Source organism: Microcaecilia unicolor, chromosome 1, assembly GCF_901765095.1.
Source record: "Microcaecilia unicolor chromosome 1, aMicUni1.1, whole genome shotgun sequence".
Taxonomy (NCBI): domain Eukaryota; kingdom Metazoa; phylum Chordata; class Amphibia; order Gymnophiona; family Siphonopidae; genus Microcaecilia; species Microcaecilia unicolor.
In genome coordinates, this window is record NC_044031.1 from 367758723 (window position 1) to 367777738 (window position 19016).

General features: G+C 46.0%; 1 protein-coding gene across 1 annotated transcript in view; it reads right to left on the bottom strand.

The window, feature by feature from the left end:
- Positions 1–428: 428 nt before the first annotated feature.
- The window catches only part of LOC115474434 (NFX1-type zinc finger-containing protein 1-like), a 303411-nt gene continuing 284823 nt past the window's right edge, over positions 429–19016 (bottom strand). The window contains 1 exon segment of the mRNA XM_030209896.1: positions 429–4171. Within this exon segment, the coding sequence (XP_030065756.1) occupies positions 1895–4171 (2277 nt within the window). The 3' untranslated portion in view covers positions 429–1894.

A 19016-nucleotide genomic window follows, 5' to 3' on the forward strand; every position in this document is an offset into this window, starting at 1 on the left:
AATGATTATCCTTATATTGTCAGAGAAGAAACATATTTTCATTTCGGGAAACTGCTCAAGGCATGGCTGTTTTATCAACAATTTGGAGAAGGTATGGAATAGGACTGTTTTTGGTTTGACATTTTGGGGCTCTTTTAATAATGTGCAATAAAGTTTTGCACTTACCACACATCATGTGTAAAATTAACTTATAGGGGTGAATTCTACATATGGCGCAGAAAAAAAATCACTATTCTATCAGCTGCGTTTAAAGTTAGGCACAGTTTATAGAATATAGTGTTTATGCCTGGGAACTGCGCCTAAATTTAAGCGCAGCCATTTGTACCAACTGAAACATGATGCAAATGTACCTGCCTATATTAAGCATGTATCCCCCATCGCTGTATAACAACGAGCGTAAATGTTAGAACACCCTCGTTTTGCCCATTTCAGAACTCGTGCCTTATTTTACATGCATATATCCCAATTAAATCAAATTTGTGCCAATCATTGCTTGTTGAAAAGCTGTTCTGTGCTAATTACCTTGTTATTTAATTAAATTGTGTACGCAAACTGGGCATGCCCAAAGTTGTGCTGCAATTTTTAGTGACTTTTATAGAATTATGGGGATAGTATGCAAAGCCTGTGTGTTAACTGTTCCTATACTGCTACCACGCATGTGAAGTGCATTTACAGAGCAGAATGTACTTACTACCCGTAAGTTCACACACACTAACCGCAACGGTGACAGAGTATAGTAACTTGATATGCATTAATTACAATGCGCAGCCATGCCTCCACCTACAACTGGCCATGCAAGCAGCATGTGAAGCAGCACGATCATGTGGACATTCATATGCTAACTGCTTAGCACAATATAGTAAGAGGGCCTCTTTATTAAGCTGAGGTGTTAAGACGTAAATGTTTTATTATATTAATTATTAGTATTGAATTTTTATGTAAATCTAGAATTTAATAAATCAAATCAAATGAGGCCTTTCTCCTTCGAAAGTCACATTTGAAATCAGAGTACCATTTCTGCACAAATGATAAAATCAGTGCTTAATAGTTGCTTTTGTAGTCAAGAATGAGCGTTTCTGAAAGTTTCTTCCAAACTCCTGCCATCTTTCCAGCAATAGATTCCTTGGCCAACTACATAGCTGATTCACTGGTTTTGAGTATCTTAGCTGTGCTTCATTTTCACTCAGATACCATCACCGGTACCCCACTAAGAGGCACACAAACAGACTAATTAGAGAAACTATAGCTATTAATAAGCACTAATGTACACAGATCATGAAAGGAGAGAAAAAGACACTTTGTTAGATAAGATATTCTGTTTAATTGGTTGAGTATGAGGGGGAGAGACATGCAGGAGGAGGGAACAGTGAAAACTGGCTTTACTGTGTATTAAAAAATGTCTTTCGTTTAATATCAAATGATTGTTTACATTTTTTTTATATTATCATTTTCTGATTAGCTGTGCTGAAGTCTGTTTTGTGCCCAGTGCATATGCAATGTCCCTTGATCCCATGCCTCATCTTTTTTATTTAGTCAACCACAATTGAAAATACAGAATTGCTACACATAGAAGATTTTTGTTGTTGTTTTTTTTTTTTGTCTAAAGGAGTGAAGTATGAAACATTTTAACAAGATAAAGTCAAGGCCATAGTAATAATTGAAACTCTATGGGGAACCATGACTGAGTATGATGAAAGTGTTTTCGCCAATATACTGCAAAACTGGCTACTGAAATACTAGATTTTGTTTGAGAGCTTTTGGTACCTGCTCTTGGACAACCACACTGGAAGATGCTGTTAGGCATTTAGGTCAAACTAGATGGACCTCTGGGTCATTTTAGTTGACTATGAAAATATTTATGTCCTTTTATCAACTTTTCTTTCATGCCCTTTCCCTAATCTTGATTATCTTTAAAAGAACTGCACTGTGGACAGGCAGATGTCTGTGAGTGATGATTCACAGTGTTGAAAATATGCCCTCCAGAGCATTTGTACCAATGCACTTGTCTGAGAACCCTCATATCAAGGATGTTTTTCTTATCTTGCACTAGCCTCACAAGCTCCAGTGGCACAGAACTCATCATTGTGATTTGGTCATGGATGTCCTTCATTTTTTCTTCTCTTATCGGTTTGTCTGACATCAGAAAAGGTTTCAGCACTGATATTTGTACATAATCCACTTTAATTGTTGCGTTTTTCCTAAGGCAGCAGCTTTCTACAAAAAGTGCCACTCTGAGTAACCGTGGCTTTCCTTCTACAACATCAGGTTTGCTTTGGGCTTTTTCAATTAATTTACAGACAGAGTCAATTTCTTTGTTCACATGACACTGATCCGACAGAGACAGCTGTTCAGCTTTCCTTTTAATCTTCCCCATCTTAGAAAAGTAATTTATTTTTTCACTTATTAGTGCAATGGATCTGATCGTAGTGCCAAGATTCATCACATTTTCCATCGTTTCAATGATACAAGGGAAATAATTCAAATCACTTTCATTTTCAGTGAGAAACTCCTGTAACTGATTTGTCCATATCTTCACAATCTCTCTCTTCACCACCTCAATGTCAGCCAGGGTCCTCTTAATCATGTCACCGTATCGTAAATTATGTTGAATGGGAATTAAGCATTTAGGACAGCATTTGAGTTTGATAATGCCATCACCATCATCATGGTTCATCCATTTCGTGAATTCTGTCACTTCAAAGAAATGCTCGCAATCTCTTAACTGGATAAACTGTGACTTGGGATCAGCTTCTTTGCCAAAAAATGACTTGTTCACTTCCTCTGCATCACAAACCCGGCATTTTATGGGGCAAGGCTCACCACAGAGACCAATGCAAGGGTGGTTACAGCTGAGCTTTTTAACACAAGGCATGCTGCAGGGATCTCTGTCACAAGGCTCATAGCACAGTTTTGTGCATTCAGTGTGCTTACACTTCCATCCACAAGGCTTTGTGCATGGAGAGCATGGCTCACTGCACTTGTGATCACACTTTCTATGGAAACATTTGTTCTCACAGGAACGTAGGCAATGAAAGCAATCCTCAGAGCATGCTGCATCACAGCGATGAGAGCAAATAAGAATGAAATTACACTTTTGTTTACAAACCACATGCAGTCGCCTTTCTAAGCACATACTGCATGTTCCTGCACAAGAATGACCACATTCCAGATCTGCCAAGCACCTTGCAAAGCACTGAATCTTCTTTCCTGTGTTCTCTGCCTCCTGTTTTTCATAACACATTATTATGGTGCTGTGGCCACACTCTAGTTGTTCTGTAATCTTTTCAGGGCAATTGACCGTGCACATATCACCACAATAACGGACACATTTGTGACCACAGGACAGCGTTCTAGGGCATGGCGCCTTGCATGAAAACAGTTCTGGTGGCTTTGAACATGGGACATCTTGAATATGCTGACACTTTGGGATTACCTTCTGCACTAGTACTTGGCAACGTCCACAATTCTGAAAGCACTGCTTCTTACATCTATGCCCATCTTTACATAAAACATTTACGCAGGGCTTTTTACACATAATTTCTTTGTGCTCTGGGTCATATGGATGGCACACTAAGGGGCAAACATGCCCACAGGTCAATCGGTATTCACAGGGGTCCATGCAACCACCTTCCGGAACATTAGAAAAGTCTTCTGCCTTAGACACATAACATACGTGGTCGGGATGATTTTCACAACACAGCTGTAGCTCCTTCCCTATGTGATCATTTTGAGTCAGCACATCCATAATTTTGCTCCACAGAAGAACTCCAGAGAGCATCTTCATGTTCCCTATACAAAATAATCCTTTTTTGGCCCTTGACAAAGCCACACAGATGCGATTTGGTATCTGAAGGAATCCTACCTTCCCTTCTAGGTTGCTTCTCACTAATGAGAGAAGGATAATATCATTCTCTTCCCCTTGATATTTGTCAACAACACAGACTCTGACACCCTCAAAGTCTGCCTTGGGCATCAGTTTTCTTAAGCAGTGCAGCTGTCCACTGTACATGGTAAGAACTGTGATCTGTGAGGGTTTATAGCCCTGGCATAGGAAGTAACGGCAGAGGGATTTCACAAAGGCAGCTTCATGTACATTCCTGTGACTTTTTCCTTCTCTGATGTGTTCTTCCAGGTGCTCATGCTGCACAAAGAACAAGTTGGTAGCAACTCCCTGTAAAAGAAGAACAAAGCCCGTGAGCTATATTAGCACCAAAGCCATGGATATAGTTTGCCTGCTTTTTTTTGTTTTTTTTTTTCTTGGGGGGAGGGGCAAAAGGTAAGGAAGTCATACTGGCAGTGAGGGAAGGAAGATCAATTCAGCATTAGCATCTGAAGCTTCTGGGAAGCACTACCCCTCCCCATGACCTATGATTGAGTTTTCATTAAGTACCTCCTAAAGAAACTGAGTTCTAACAGTGAGACAAAAAGGAACATTACAAGCTTCATGCCAATCTATTTAAATCTAACCCTACCCTTAACCTATGCTGTGTGTTAGGGATGTGCCCTGGTTAGTACATCTTAAAAAATTCAGTGCTCACTAAACTGATTTAGGGGAGAGGTTATCCATGTGGGCTACTGTTAAAACTGGTTATTTTATCACTAGCTTGTGCTGTTTTAGCACAAGTTCCATTTTATGCAATGAGACCTAGTTACTAGTAACCTGGGTTAACAGTAAAATAACCCGCCTTAATGGTAGCCCATGTTAATAACTCCCCCCCCTCAATGCATGTTAAACTAGTAAATGAATGTGTATTAAGTCACATGAAGGCATATTTTCAAAGCACTAAAGGCTTCTTTTACAAAGCCGTGCTAGCGATTCCCACACGGCAAATGAGAGGAAGCCATAGGAATTGAATGGGCTTCCTCTCATTTGCTGCAGCGAGAATCAGTAGCGCGGCTTTGTAAAAGACTTAACTGGCCAACACTAAATATCCGAACGTAGTGCCGATTGTGGCACTTAGCCAGCCTGCCTCCCATGGCTGAATATCGGTTGGATGGTGTTTAAATATTTTGATACTCAGCACTGCTGCTCACAGAAGTGATGGCGCTGAATATCAACATACAGCTGTGATTATTGCTGCTATACGGATAGTTGGTGGTATTTAGCTGCTATCCATACAGCTATATGGTTTAATTTATGACAATCATTTTGCTGAAATTCATTGCCAAATGATGTGGTAAAAGCAGTTAGCGTAGCTGGGTTTAAAAAGGTTTGGACAACTTTCTGGAAGAAACATCTATAAACTGTTATTAAGGTGGACATGGTTCGAGCAATTTCTAAAGAATAGGACTTCCAATGTTCAGGGGAGGAGGGGTGGTAGATCTCTTAGTTGAAACCCTGGCTGTGGAGTTCCACAAGGTTCTCCACTCCCCTCCTCGCTGTTTAATGTGTATTTGAGTTCTCGACGTGACTGTTTTACAAATAATGAAATTTCTGTATTATCTTATGCAGATGATATCTTCTTCGATCCTGCTTTTGAGTTTTGACAGTACTTTAAACTCCATTAAATATCATATTTCCCTTACAGATAGTTGGCCTACTAATATATATTTTTTAAAATGAATAAGCAAAAAATGAAGATACTCTGGTTTGGTACATAAGTATTGCCATACAGGGAAAGACCAAAGGCCCATCAAGCCCAGCATCCTGTTTCCAACAGTGGCCAATCCAGGTCACAAATACCTGGCAAGATCCCAAAAAAGTACAAAACATTTTATACTGCTTATCCCAGAAATAGTGGATTTTTCCCAAGTCCATTTAATAATGGTCTATGGCCTTTTCTTTTAAGAAGCTGTCCAAACCTTTTTTAAACTCTGCTCAGCTAACCGCCTTTACCACATTCTCTGGCAACGAATTCCAGAGTTGAAGTACACGTTGAGTGAAGAAACATTTTCTTTGATTTGTTTTAAATTTACTACATTGTAGCTTCATCGCATGCCTCCTAGGCCTAGTATTTTTTGGAAAGTGTAAACAGATGCTTTACATCTACCCGTTCAACTCCATTCATTATTTTATAGACCTCTATCATATCTCCCCTCAGCCGCCTTTTCTCCAAGCTGAAGAGCACTAGTCGCTTTAGCTTCTCCTCATAGGGAAACCGTCCCATCCCCTTTATCATTTTTGTTGCCCTTCTCTGTACCTTTTCTAATTCCACTATATCTTTTTTGAGATGTGGCGACCAGAATTGAACACAATATTCTAGGTGTGGTCGCACCGTGGAGCGATACAAAGGCATTATAACATCCTCATTTTTGGTTTCCATTCCTTGCCTAATAATACCTAACATTTATTTGCTTTCTTAGTCACAGCAGCACACTGAGCAGAAGGATTCAACGTATCATCAACGATGACACCTAGATCCCTTTCTTGGTCTGTGACTCCTAACATGGAACCTTGCATGACGTAGCTATAATTCGGGTTCCTCTTTCCCCCATGTATCACTTTGCACTTGCTCACATTAAACATCATATGCCATTTAGACGCCCATTCTCCCAATCTCTTAAGGTCCTCTTGTAATTTTTCACAATCCTCCTGCAATTTAATGACATCAGCAAATTTAATTACCTCACTAGTTACTCCCATCTCTAGGCCATTTATAAATATGTTAAAAAGCAGCGGACCCAGCACAGACCCCTGGGGAACCCCAATAACTACCCTTCTCCATTGAGAATACTGACCATTTAACCCTACTCTCTGTTTTCTATCTTTTAACCAGTTTTTAATCCACAATAGAATACTACCTCTCATGACTCTCCAATTTCCTCTGGAGTCTTTCATGAGGTACTTTGTCAAACGCCTTCTGAAAATCCAAACACACAATATCAACCGGCTCACCTTTATCCACGTTTGTTCACCCCTTCAAAGAAATGTAGTAGATTGGTGAGGCAAGATTTCCCTTCACTAAATCATAGTAACATAGTAGATGACGGCAGAAAAAGACCTGCATGGTCCATCTAGTCTGCCCAAGATAAACTCATATCTTGAATTTGTACCTGTGTTTTTCAGGGCACAGACCGTATAAGTCTGCCCAGCAGTATTTCCCGCCTCCCAACCACCAGTCCCGTCTCCCATCACCGGCTCTGGTACAGACCGTATAAGTCTGCCCTCCCCTATCCTAGCCTCCCAACCACCAACCCCTCTTCCCCCCACCTGCTCCGCCACCCAATTTCAGCTAAGCTTCTGAGGATCCATTCCTGCTGCACAGGATTCCTTTATGCATATCCCACACATGTTTGAATTCCGTTACCGTTTTCATCTCCACCACCTCCCGCGGGAGGGCATTCCAAGCATCCACCACCCTCTCCGTGAAAAAGTACTTCCTGACATCTTTTTTGAGTCTGCCCCCCTTCAATCTCATTTCATGTCCTCTCGTTCTACCGCCTTCCCATCTCCGGAAAGATTTTTTTGCGGATTAATACCTTTCAAGTATTTGAACGTCTGTATCATATCACCCCTGTTCCTCCTTTCCTCCAGGGTATACATGTTCAGGTCAGCAAGTCTTTGGTCATACGTCTTGGAACGCAAATCCCATACCATTCTCGTAGCTTTGCTTTGCACCGCTTCCATTTTTTTAACATCCTTCGCAAGGTACGGCCTCCAAAACTGAACACAATACTTCAGGTTGGGCCTCACCAACGACTTGTACAGGGGCATCAACACTTCCTTTCTTCTGCTGATCACACCTCTCTCTATACAGCCTAGCAACCTTCTCGCTACGGCCACCGCCTTATCACACTGTTTCGTCGCCTTCAGATCCTCGGATACTATCACCCCAAGATCCCTCTCCCCCTCAGTACCTATCAGACTCTCACCGCCTAACACATACATCTCTCGTGGGTTTCTACTCCCTAAATGCATCACTTTGCATTTCTTCGCATTGAATTTTAATTGCCAAACCTCAGACCATTCTTCTAGCTTCCTCAGATCCCTTTTCATGCTTTCCACTCCCTCCCGGGTGTCCACTCTGTTGCAAATCTTAGTATCATCCTCAAATAGGCAAACTTTACCTTCTAACCCTTCGGCAATGTCACTCACAAATATATTGAACAGAATCGGCCCCAGCACCGATCCCTGAGGCACTCCGCTACTCACCTTTCCCTCCTCCGAGCGAACTCCATTTACCACCACCCTCTGTCATCTGTCCGTCAACCAGTTCCTAATCCACCACTTCGGGACCTATCTTCAGCCCATCTAGTTTATTTAAGAGCCTCCTGTGAGGAACCGTGTCAAAAGCTTTGCTAAAATCTAAGTAGATTACGTCTATAGCACGTCGATGATTCAATTCTCCAGTTACCCAATCAAAGAATTCAATGAGATTCGTTTGCCACGATTTCCCTCTGGTAAAACCATGTTGTCTCGGATCTTGCAGCTTGTTGGCTTCTAGGAAATTCACTATCCTTTCCTTCAGCATGGCTTCCATTACTTTTCCAATAACCGAAGTGAGGCTTACCGGCCTGTAGTTTCCAGCTTCTTCCCTATCACCACTTTTGTGAAGAGGTACCACCTCCTCCATGTTGACTTTGTCTCATTAATCCATGCTTTTGAATATGCTCTGTAATTTTGTTCTTTATAATAGTCTCTACCATTTTGCCCGGCACCGATGTCAGCATCACCTGTCTATAATTTCCCGGATCTCCTCTGGAACCTTTTAAAAAAATCAGCGTTACATTGGCCACTCTCCAATCTTAAGGATAAATTACATATTACTAACAATAGCTCCAGAAGTTCATTTTTCAGTTCTATCAGTACTCTGGGATGAATACCATCCAGTCCAGGAGATTTGCTACTCTTCAATTTGTAGAACTGCCCCATTACATCCTCCAGGTTTATAGAGAAGTCATTCAGTTTTTCCCAACTCGTCAGCTTTTGGCACTGGTACCTCACCCAAATCTTCCTCAGTGAAGACCGAAGCAAAGAATTCATTTAATCTCTCCGCTATGGCTTTGTCTTTCCTGATCGCCCCTTTTACTCCTCGGTCATCTAGCGGTCCGATTCTTTTGCTGGCTTTCTGCTTTTAATATACCTAAAAAAAAAATGTTACTATGTGTTTTTGCCTCCAATGCAATCTTTTTTCGAAGTCCCTCTTAGCCTTCCTTATCAGCGCTTTGCATTTGACTTGACATTCCTTATGCTGTTTCTTATTATTTTCAGTCGGTTCCTTCTTCCATTTTCTGAAGGATTTTCTTTTAGCTCTAATAGCTTCCTTCACCTCACTTTTTAACCATGCCGGCTGTCGTTTGGTCTTCCATCCTCCTTTTTTAATATGCGGAATATATTTGGCCTGGGCTTCCAGGATGGTGTTTTTGAACACCATCCACGCCTCATGTAAATTTTTGACCCTCGCAGCCACTCTAAGCTTTTTTTTCACCATTCTTCTCATTTTATCATAGTCTCCTTTTTTAAAATTAAACGCTAACGTATTTGATTTCCTATGTATACTTACTTCAAACCTAATATCAAATCCGACCATATTATGATCACTGTTATCAAGTGGCCCCAGCACTATTACCTCCCGCACCAGATCATGCACTCCACTAAGGACTAGGTCTAGAAATTTTCCTTCTCTCGTCGGCTCCTGTACCAGCTGCTCCAGGAAGCAGTCCTTGATTTCAACAAGGAATGTTACCTCCCTAGCGTGCCCTGATGTTACATTTACCCAGTCAATATTGGGGTAATTGAAATCACCCATTATTATTGTGTTGCCCAGTTTGTTTGCATCCCTAATTTTCTTTAACATTTCTGCCTCCGTCTGTTCATCCTGGCCAGGCGGATGGTAGTACACTCCTATCACTATCCTTTTCCCCTTTACACATGGAATTTCAATCCATAGTGATTCCAAGATGTGTTTTGTTTCCTGCAGAATTTTCAATCTATTTGATTCAAGGCTGTCCTTAATATACAATGCTACCCCTCCACCAACTCGATCCACCCTATCACTACGATATAATTTGTACCCCAGTATGACAGTGTCCCACTGGTTATCCTTCTTCCACCAGGTCTCAGATATGCCTATTATATCTAAATTTTCATTTAGTGCAATATATTCTAACTCTCCCATATTATTTCTTAGGCTTCTGGCATTCGCATATAGACATTTCAAACTATGTTTGTTGTTCCTATTTACATCATGCTCAGTAGACAGTAATCTTTTGTCTGATCTTTATTTTTAAGGATACCCAATCTACTACGGTCTCTTTTGCAACCTCACTATCGGGATACCCTATCTTCCCTGTTTTGGTGATATCTTTGAAAGATACCTTATCCTGAACCATGCGCTTTTGAGCAATTGTCGGCCTTCCCCCAGTTTCTAGTTTAAAAGCTGCTCTATTTCCTTTTTAAACACCGATGCCAGCAGCCTGGTCCCACCCTGGTTAAGGTGGAGCCCATCCTTTTGGAATAGGCTCCCCCTTCCCCAGAATGTTGCCCAGTTCCTAACAAATCTAAAACCCTCCTCCCTACACCATCGTCTCATCCACGCAATGAGACTCCGGAGCTCTGCCTGTCTCTTGGGCCCTGCGCGTGGAACAGGTAGCACTTCAGAAAATGCTACCCTAGATGTTCTGGATTTGAGCTTTCTACGTAAGAGCCTAAATTTGGCTTCCAGAATCTCTCTCCCACATTTTCCTATGTCACTGGTACCCACATGTACCAAGACAGCCGGCTCCTCCCCAGCACTATCCAAAATCCTATCTAGGTGACGCGTGAGGTCTGCTACCTTCGCACCAGGCAGACAAGTCACCAGGTGATGCTCATATCCACCCAGCTAACTATATGCCTAATGATCGAATCACCAACTACAAAAGCTGTCCTAACCCTTCCCTCCTGGGCAGCACTTGGAAACATATCCTCAGTGCAAGAGGATAGTACATCCCCTGGTGGGTATGTCCTGGCTACAGAAGTACTTCCTACTTCACCAGGGTGATGCTCTCCTTTTAGGAGACCTCCCTCCTCCAAGGTAGCACAGGGGCTACCAGACTGGAGGTGGGACTTCTCTATAACATCCCTGTAGGTCTCCTCTATGTACCTCTCTGTCTCCCTCAGTTCCACCAAGTCTGCTACTCTAGCCTCAAGAGAACGGACACGTTCTCTGAGAGCTAGGAGCTCTTTGCATCGGGCACACACATAAGACATCTCACCAACTGGGAGATAATCATACATGTGACACTCAATACAAAAGACTGGATAGCACCCCTCTCGCTGCTGGACTGCTGACTTTTCATCTTAGTATTTTTGAGTTTTTCAATAATGTAAAACTTGCTACAGTATTAAGGATATTAGCCTAATATAAAAATGTCTTTCATTTTATATAGTATATTGTATGATTTATTTAGTGTTTCCTGTTTCCTTCTTAGATGGTCATGAAAGGTATTTAAAACTCTGTAAGAGCCCTCCTTGCTTGTTACTTTAATTATAATAATAACTGACTATAAATGAAGAGTTGTCCTAGGGGTGGGTGGGAAGTCTAAACTAGATCCTGCAGTGCCTGCTAGAGTCTATCTGTTAATGCTGTGTTACAAAGTTCAGGTTTTAAAACTAAGGGGAAAAGACTATGGAGATTAGTTGATAAAATTTGCTTTTTTTTATATTTTTATTCTGTCTATCACTAACCTACAATTCCTCCTTTAAACCCCAATCTTTAAGTTCCCAAAGCACAAAGCAAAATAGTGTTCACTTACCAAAGAAATGTCCTCTTCTCTGAGAACTTCTCAGAGAAGTGGTGATATAGTTAAAGTTCCGATTATGACAATTACATTTTCAAGGGAAGTCTTAAAAATTGAGGATCACTCTAGAGTGCTAGGTATTAGTTTTGGACTCCACCTTGTCATTTGACAAACAGATTAATGCCCTTAGTAAAATATATATTTTTTTAACTTTGAGAATCACGGGCAAAAACATCTTCATTAGCAAAACACGATTTTAGAACTATAGCACAGGCGGTTCTGCTACCACATTTGAATTATAGCGAATGATACATACCTGTAGCAGGTGTTCTCCGAGGACAGCAGGCTGATTGTTCTCACGACTGGGTTGACGTCCACGGCAGCCCCTCAAACCGGAGTAAAATTCTTGCGGGAGGTCCCGCACGTAGGGCACACCCACCGCGCATGCGCAGCCGTCTTCCCGCCCATGCGCGACCGTTCCCGCTCAGTTGAATGACAAGCAAAGAAATGAGGAAAAAAACGCAACTCCAAAGGGGAGGAGGGAGGATAGGTGAGAACAATCAGCCTGCTGTCCTCGCAGAACACTTGCTACAAGTATTTATCATTCGCTTTCTCCGAGGACAAGCAGGCTGCTTGTTCTCACGACTGGGGTATCCCTAGCTCTCAGGCTCACTCAAAACAAGAAACCAGGTCAATTGAACCTCGCAACGGTGAGGGTATAACAGAAATTGACCTACGAAGAACAACTAACTGAGAGTGCAGCCTGAACAGAATAAAATCGGGTCCTGGAGGGTGGAGTTGGATTCAAACCCCAAACAGATTCTGCAGCACCGACTGCCCGAACTGACTGTCGCGTCGGGTATCCTGCTGGAGGCAGTAATGTGATGTGAATGTGTGGACAGATGACCACGTCGCAGCCTTGCAAATCTCTTCAATAGTGGCTGACTTCAAGTGGGCCACTGACGCTGCCATGGCTCGAACACTATGAGCCGTGACATGACCCTCAAGAGCCAGCCCAACCTGGGCGTAAGTGAAGGAAATGCAATCTGCTAGCCAATTGGAGATGGTGCATTTCCCGATAGCGACCCCCTTCCTATTGGGGTCAAAAGAAACAAACAATTGGGCGGACTATCTGTGGGGCTGTGTCCGCTCCAGATAGAAGGCCAACGCTAGCTTGCAGTCCAATGTGTGCAACTGACGTTCAGCAGGGCGGGTATGCGGTCTGGGAAAGAATGTTGGCAAGACGATTGACTGGTTAAGATGGAACTCTGACACCACCTTTGGCAGGAACTTAGGGTGAGTGCGGAGGACTACTCTGTTATGATGAAATTTAGTATACGGAGCATGGGCTACCTACCAGGGCTTGAAGCTCACTGACTACAAGCTGAAGTAACTGCCACCAAGAAAATGACCTTCCAGGTCAAGTACTTCAGATGGCATGAATTCAGTGGCTCAAAAGGAGGTTTCATCAGCTGGGTGAGGACGACGTTGAGATCCCATGACACTGCAGGAGGCTTGACAGGGGGCTTTGACAAAAGCAAGCCTCATGAATCGAACGACTAAAGGCTCTCCAGAGATGGCTTTACCCTCTCTCTACACGATAATGGTAAGCACTAATTGCACTAAGGTGATTCCTTACTGAGTTGGTCTTGAGATCAGACTCTGATAAGTGTAGAAGGTATTCAAGCAGGTTCTGTGCAGGACAAGAACAAGGTTCTAGGGCCTTGCTCTCACACCAAACGACAAACCTCCTCCACTTGAAAAAGTAACTCTTTTTAGTGGAATCCTTTCTAGAGGCAAGCAAGACACGGGAGACACCCTCAGACAGACCAAATGAAGCAAAATCTACATCCTCAACATCTAGGCCGTGAGAGCCAGAGACTGAAGGTTGGGGTGCAGAAGCGCTCCGTCGTTCTGCGAAATGAGAGTCGGAAAACACTCCAATCTCCACGGTTCTTCGGAGAACAACTCCAGAAGAAGAGGGAACCAGATCTGACGGGGCCAAAAGGGCGCAATCAGAATCATGGTGCCGCGGTCTTGCTTGAGCTTCAGTAAGGTCTTCCCCACCAAAGGTATGGGAAGATAAGCGTACAGGAGGCCCGTCCCCCAATGGAGGAGAAAGGCACCCGACGCCAGTCTGCCGTGTGCCCAAAGTCTGGAACAGAACTGAGGCAGTTTGTGATTGGTCTGGGAGGCAAAAAGGTCTACCGAAGGAGTGCCCCACTCTCGGAAGATCTTGCGAACCACTCTGGAATGGAGCGACCACTCGTGCGGTTGCATGAGTCTGCTCAGCCTGTCGGCCACACTGTTGTTTACGCCTGCCAGGTATGTGGCTTGGAGAAGCATGCCATACTGGCGCACCCAACGCCACATCCTGATGGCTTCCTGACAGAGAAGGCGAGATCCGGTGCCCCCCTGCTTGTTGATGTAATACATTGCAACCTGATTGTCTGTCCGAATTTGGATAATTTGGTAGAACAGCCGATCCCTGAAGGCCTTCAGTGCATTCCAGACCGCTCGGAGCTCCAGGAGGTTGATCTGAAGACCTTGTTTCTGGGGGGACCACACCCCCTGGGTGTGGAACCCATCGACATGAGCTCCCCACCCCAGGCGAGATGCATCCGTCATCAGCACTTTTGTGGGCTGAGGAATTTGGAATGGGCGTCCCAGGGTCAAATTGGTCCGAATTGTCCACCAGTGCAGCGAATTGCGACAACTGATGGACAGGCGGTTGACATCTTCTAGATTCCCGGTGGCTTGGCACCACTGGGAAGCTAGGGTCCATTGAGCTGATCTCATGTGAAGACAAGCCATGGGAGTCACGTGGACTGTAGAGGCCATATGGCCCAGGAGTTTCAACATCTGCTGAGCTGTGATCTGCTGGGATGCTCTGGTCTGGGAAGCGAGGGACAGAAGATTCTGAGCTCTCGCCTCGGGAAGATAGGCCTGAGCCGTCTGTGAATTCAGCAGAGCTCCTATGAATTCCAGAGATTGGACTGGCTGGAGATGGGACTACAGGTAATTTATCACAAACTCCAGCAGCTCCAGAAGTTGAATAGTGCACTGCAGCTCTTCACCAGCCAATCGTCGAGATATGGTAACACGTGCACCCCCAGCTTGCATAGGTACGCCGCAACCACCACGAGACACTTCGTGAACACCCGTGGTGCAGTGTCGAGCCCAAAGGGCAGCACACAATACTGAAAGTGACGTGTCCCCAGACGGAATCGGAGATACTGTCTGTGAGCTGGCAGTATCAGGATGTGAGTATAAGCATCCTTTAAATCCAGGGAACATAGCCAATCGTCTTTCTGAATCATGGGTAGAATGGTGCCCAAGGAAAGCATCCTGAACTTTTCTTGCACCAGATACTTGTTCAGGCCTCTCAGGTCTAGGATGGGGCGCATCCCCCCTGTTTTCTTTTCCACAAGGAAGTAACTGGAATAGAATCCCTGCCCTTCCTGCCCGGGTGGCACGGGCTCGACCGCATTGGCGCTGAGAAGGGCAGAGAGTTCCTCTGCAAGCACCTGCTTGTGAAGGGAGCTGAAGGATTAAGCTCCCGGTGGACAATTTGGTGGGGTGGAGACCAAATTCAGGGTGTATCCACACCGCACTATTTGGAGAACCCACTGGTCGGAGGTTATGAGAGGCCACCTTTGGTGAAAAACTTTCAACCTCCCCCCGACCGGCAGGCCGTCCGGCACAGCTACTTTGATGGTGGCTATGTTCCCATGGATCCAGTCAAAAGCTTGTCCCCTGCTTTTGCTGTGGAGGCGCAGGGGGCTGCTTAGGCGCACGCTGTTGACGGGAACGAGCACGCTGGGACTGTCCCTGTGCCTGAGGAGGCCTTCGGGTCGGCTGGGTGTACCTACGCTTGCTGTAGGCGTAGGGTGCAGCCTGCCAGGCCCGGAAAAAACGTCCACCTGCGGAGGTGGATGCTGAAGGCGCCCGTGGGAGAGCTTGTCGAGAGCGGTTTCCCGCTGGTGTAGTTGGTCCACCAACTGCGCGACCTTCTCGCCAAAAATGTTATCCCCCCCGACAAGGGACATCCGCCAGCCACTGCTGGGTGCGGTTGTCCAGGTCAGAGGCACGCAGCCAGGAGAGTCTGCGCATCACTATACCTTGAGCCGCAGCTCTGGATGCCACATCACAGGTGTCATAGATACCCCTGGACAGGAATTTTCTGCACGCCTTCAGCTGCCTGATCACTTCCTGAAATGGTCTGGACTGCTCCGGGGGGAGCTTGTCAACCAGGTCCACCAGTTGCCGCACATTGTTCCGCATGTGGATGCTCGTGTAGAGCTGGTATGATTGTATTCTGGTCACGAGCATGGAAGAATGGTACGCCTTCCTCCCAAACGAGTCCAGAGTGCGAGACTCCCGCCCAGGGGGCGCCGAGGCGGTATCCCTCGAACTCCGTGCTCTCTTGAGAGCAGAGTCCACGACCGCTGAGTCATGAGGCAGTTGAGGCCACATCAACTCCGGGTCTGAGTGGATTCTGTATTGGGACTCCGCTTTCTTGGGAATGGTGGGATTAGATAATGGCTTCAACCAGTTCCGAAGCAGTGTCTCTTTGAGAACATTGTGCAGCGGTACCGTGGAAGACTCTCTAGGTGGTGATGGATAGTCGAGGACTTCAAGCATCTCCGCCCTCGGCTCATCCACAGTTACCACTGGGAAGGGAATGCTGATAGACATGTCCCGAACAAAAGAGGTGAAGGAGAGGCTCTCAGGGGGCGAGAGCTTCCTCTCTGGTGAAGGCGTGGGGTCGGAGGGAAGACCCACAGACTCCTCGGAGGAGAAATATCTGGGGTCCTCCTCCTTCCCCCACGAGGCCTCCTCCTCGGTGTCGGACATGAGCTCTCTCAGCTCAGACCGCAACCGGGCCCGTCTCGACTGCGAGGAACCACGTCCTCGACGAGGGTGTCGAGAGGTGGACTCCCGCGCCGGCGGGGACGAAGTTCCCTCCATCGACGGGGATTCCACCTGAGTGGCGATCGACACCGGTGCCGCAAGCAGCGCCGGCATCGAAGACCGCATCACTGGACCAGAGCCCACCGGCGCCTCCATCAATGGCACCGAGGGCGCAAGCACCCCCGGTGCCGGCAAGTCCTGGCGCATCAGCCCTTCCAGGATCCCTGGAAGGATGGCTCAGAGGCACTCGTCTAGACCCGCTGTCGGGAGAGGTAGGGGGGCCGGTGCGGGCGTCGGTGCTGGAAGCTGTCTGGGTCTAGGAGGCGGTACCAGGGTACCCGACGACCTGCGCATCGACACCTCTTCGATAGAGGGGGAGCGCTCCTCCCGGTGCTACCGCTTCCTGGGGGTCGAGTCTTCGCTCGTCGTCCCGAAGCTGCCAGTCCCATGCGCCATGGGCGACCGATGACGGTGCTTCTTCGCAGCTTTCTTCCGATGTCCGTCATCGGCGCTCCGCGGCACAGACGAGGAGGAGGTGGACTCTCCACAGCCTCTAGGGATCGGATCCGACAGGGTTCGGTCCCGATGGCCCTGAGCAACGGGAGTGGCTGGGGCAGACTGCCCACGCGGCCGCTCACTGCCGCCGTCAGGTCGTCGGGCCAAGGGAACCTGTGCTCTGGGGTCGGTGCTATAGTCGGCGCCGAAGACGTCGACATCGGTACCGGTACCGAAGACCCGGCCGTTGACACCGATGCCGTCGAGGTCGACGTCGAAGGGCCAGCGCAAGTTCCAAAAAGACGGTCCCGAAGAACTTGCCTCACCACCTGTGTCCGCTTCCGCAAGCAGAGACACAAGGTGTATGCTTTGGAATTATGCTCCGGGCCGAGGCACTGGAGGCACCAAGTGTGAGGATCGGTCTGCGAGATCTACCGGCCGCACCGACCACACTTCTTGAATCCGCTCGGGACCTTCGAGAACATCGACGGAAAAATCGCGTCGGCGAGATCAAAATCGTCGATGGTGGCGGTGAAAAGCAAACCACAAAAAAGAAGAAACAGCCGCGACGAGGCGACCCCATGAAGAAACTTGACGAGGGGAAGGGAAAAAAAACTTTTTATTTTTAAATAAAGGGACGCGGAAGAAAGAAGTAAAGTAAAAGCGCGAATTAGGCCGCAAATTAGGGCTGACACAGAGAGGGACAAAAACGCGTCTCTCTCCAGCACGGAAAGCAAAAAACTGAGCGGGAACTGTTGCACATGGGCGGGAAGACTGCCGTGCATGCGCGGTGGGCATGCCCTGCGTGTGGGACCTCCCGCGAGATTTTTACTCCGGTTTGAGGGGCTGCCGTGGACGTCAACCCAGTCGTGAGAACAAACAGCCTGCTTGTCCTCGGAGAATGTAATTTACTCTATTCCCAGATTTCAACTAGATTCTTAAGTCATCTACAACTGATGCAGAACACCGCTATCAGATTGATTAAGTGGTCTTGCACACTTTGACAGTGTATCTACTATCTTTCGAGATTTTCAGTGGTTGATGATACGTACACACATTAAGGCTGATATTCAGCGCAATTTAAGCAGGCCGGAGAGGTTGTGGCCCAAGCCCCAAAAACATGGGCCGGTCAGAGGCGGGTCAGAGGGCGTGTTGGGGAGGAGACGGGGCTTATGTGGGTTCTGGCGATATTCAGCTGAGGCCCTTATAAGCTTAAGCGGTGAATTTAGGATAATTCAAAAGCTGTCCTAAATTAACCTGGTTAAGTTTTTTGGCCCCAGCTGAATATCGGGCCAGTCACATACTTTTTTTTTTTTAAATAAATTTTAAAATGAAATCCCCCCCTTGCCCTCAACGCATTGCATTCCCTCCCTCTCCCAACCCGTGGCCACAAGACACTCCCCCCTCCACAAATTTCCCCTATACCCCACTTCACCCCCTCTCCCCGTAGTTCATGCAGGCCCCCCTGTGCCCACCTTAATCCCTTCCCTGGTAGTCCAGTGGTGGTCATTGGGGGCAGGAGCAGAGCCCCCTCACTCCTGCCCCTTGTGGCACCTTTGCAAAATGGCCCGGTACTGAATATTGGGGGATAATTTAGCTGGCAACAATCAGTGTTTAAATCAATATTTAGTTTAAATTCTGAAGGCTTGGGCGAACTGTTGGTTTTTTCATCTGTAGACAGAAAGGTTTCCTAAGAACTCTGAAACTAGGAGCTCTGTTTACTAAGCTGCGGTAGAGGTGTATTAGCGTTTATAGCGTGCACTAATCGTGTAGACTCCCCTAATAAACCTAAGGGTGTCTACACAGTGCGTGCTAATTTTTAGCATGCGCTAAAAACGCTAGCGCACCTTAGTAAATAGGTTTTTCTTCTTTAAAAAATATTCATTTTAAACCTATTTTTGAGGTTTCTTTTCCTCTTTTCAGGGTCAGAGTATGGAATAAGTTGC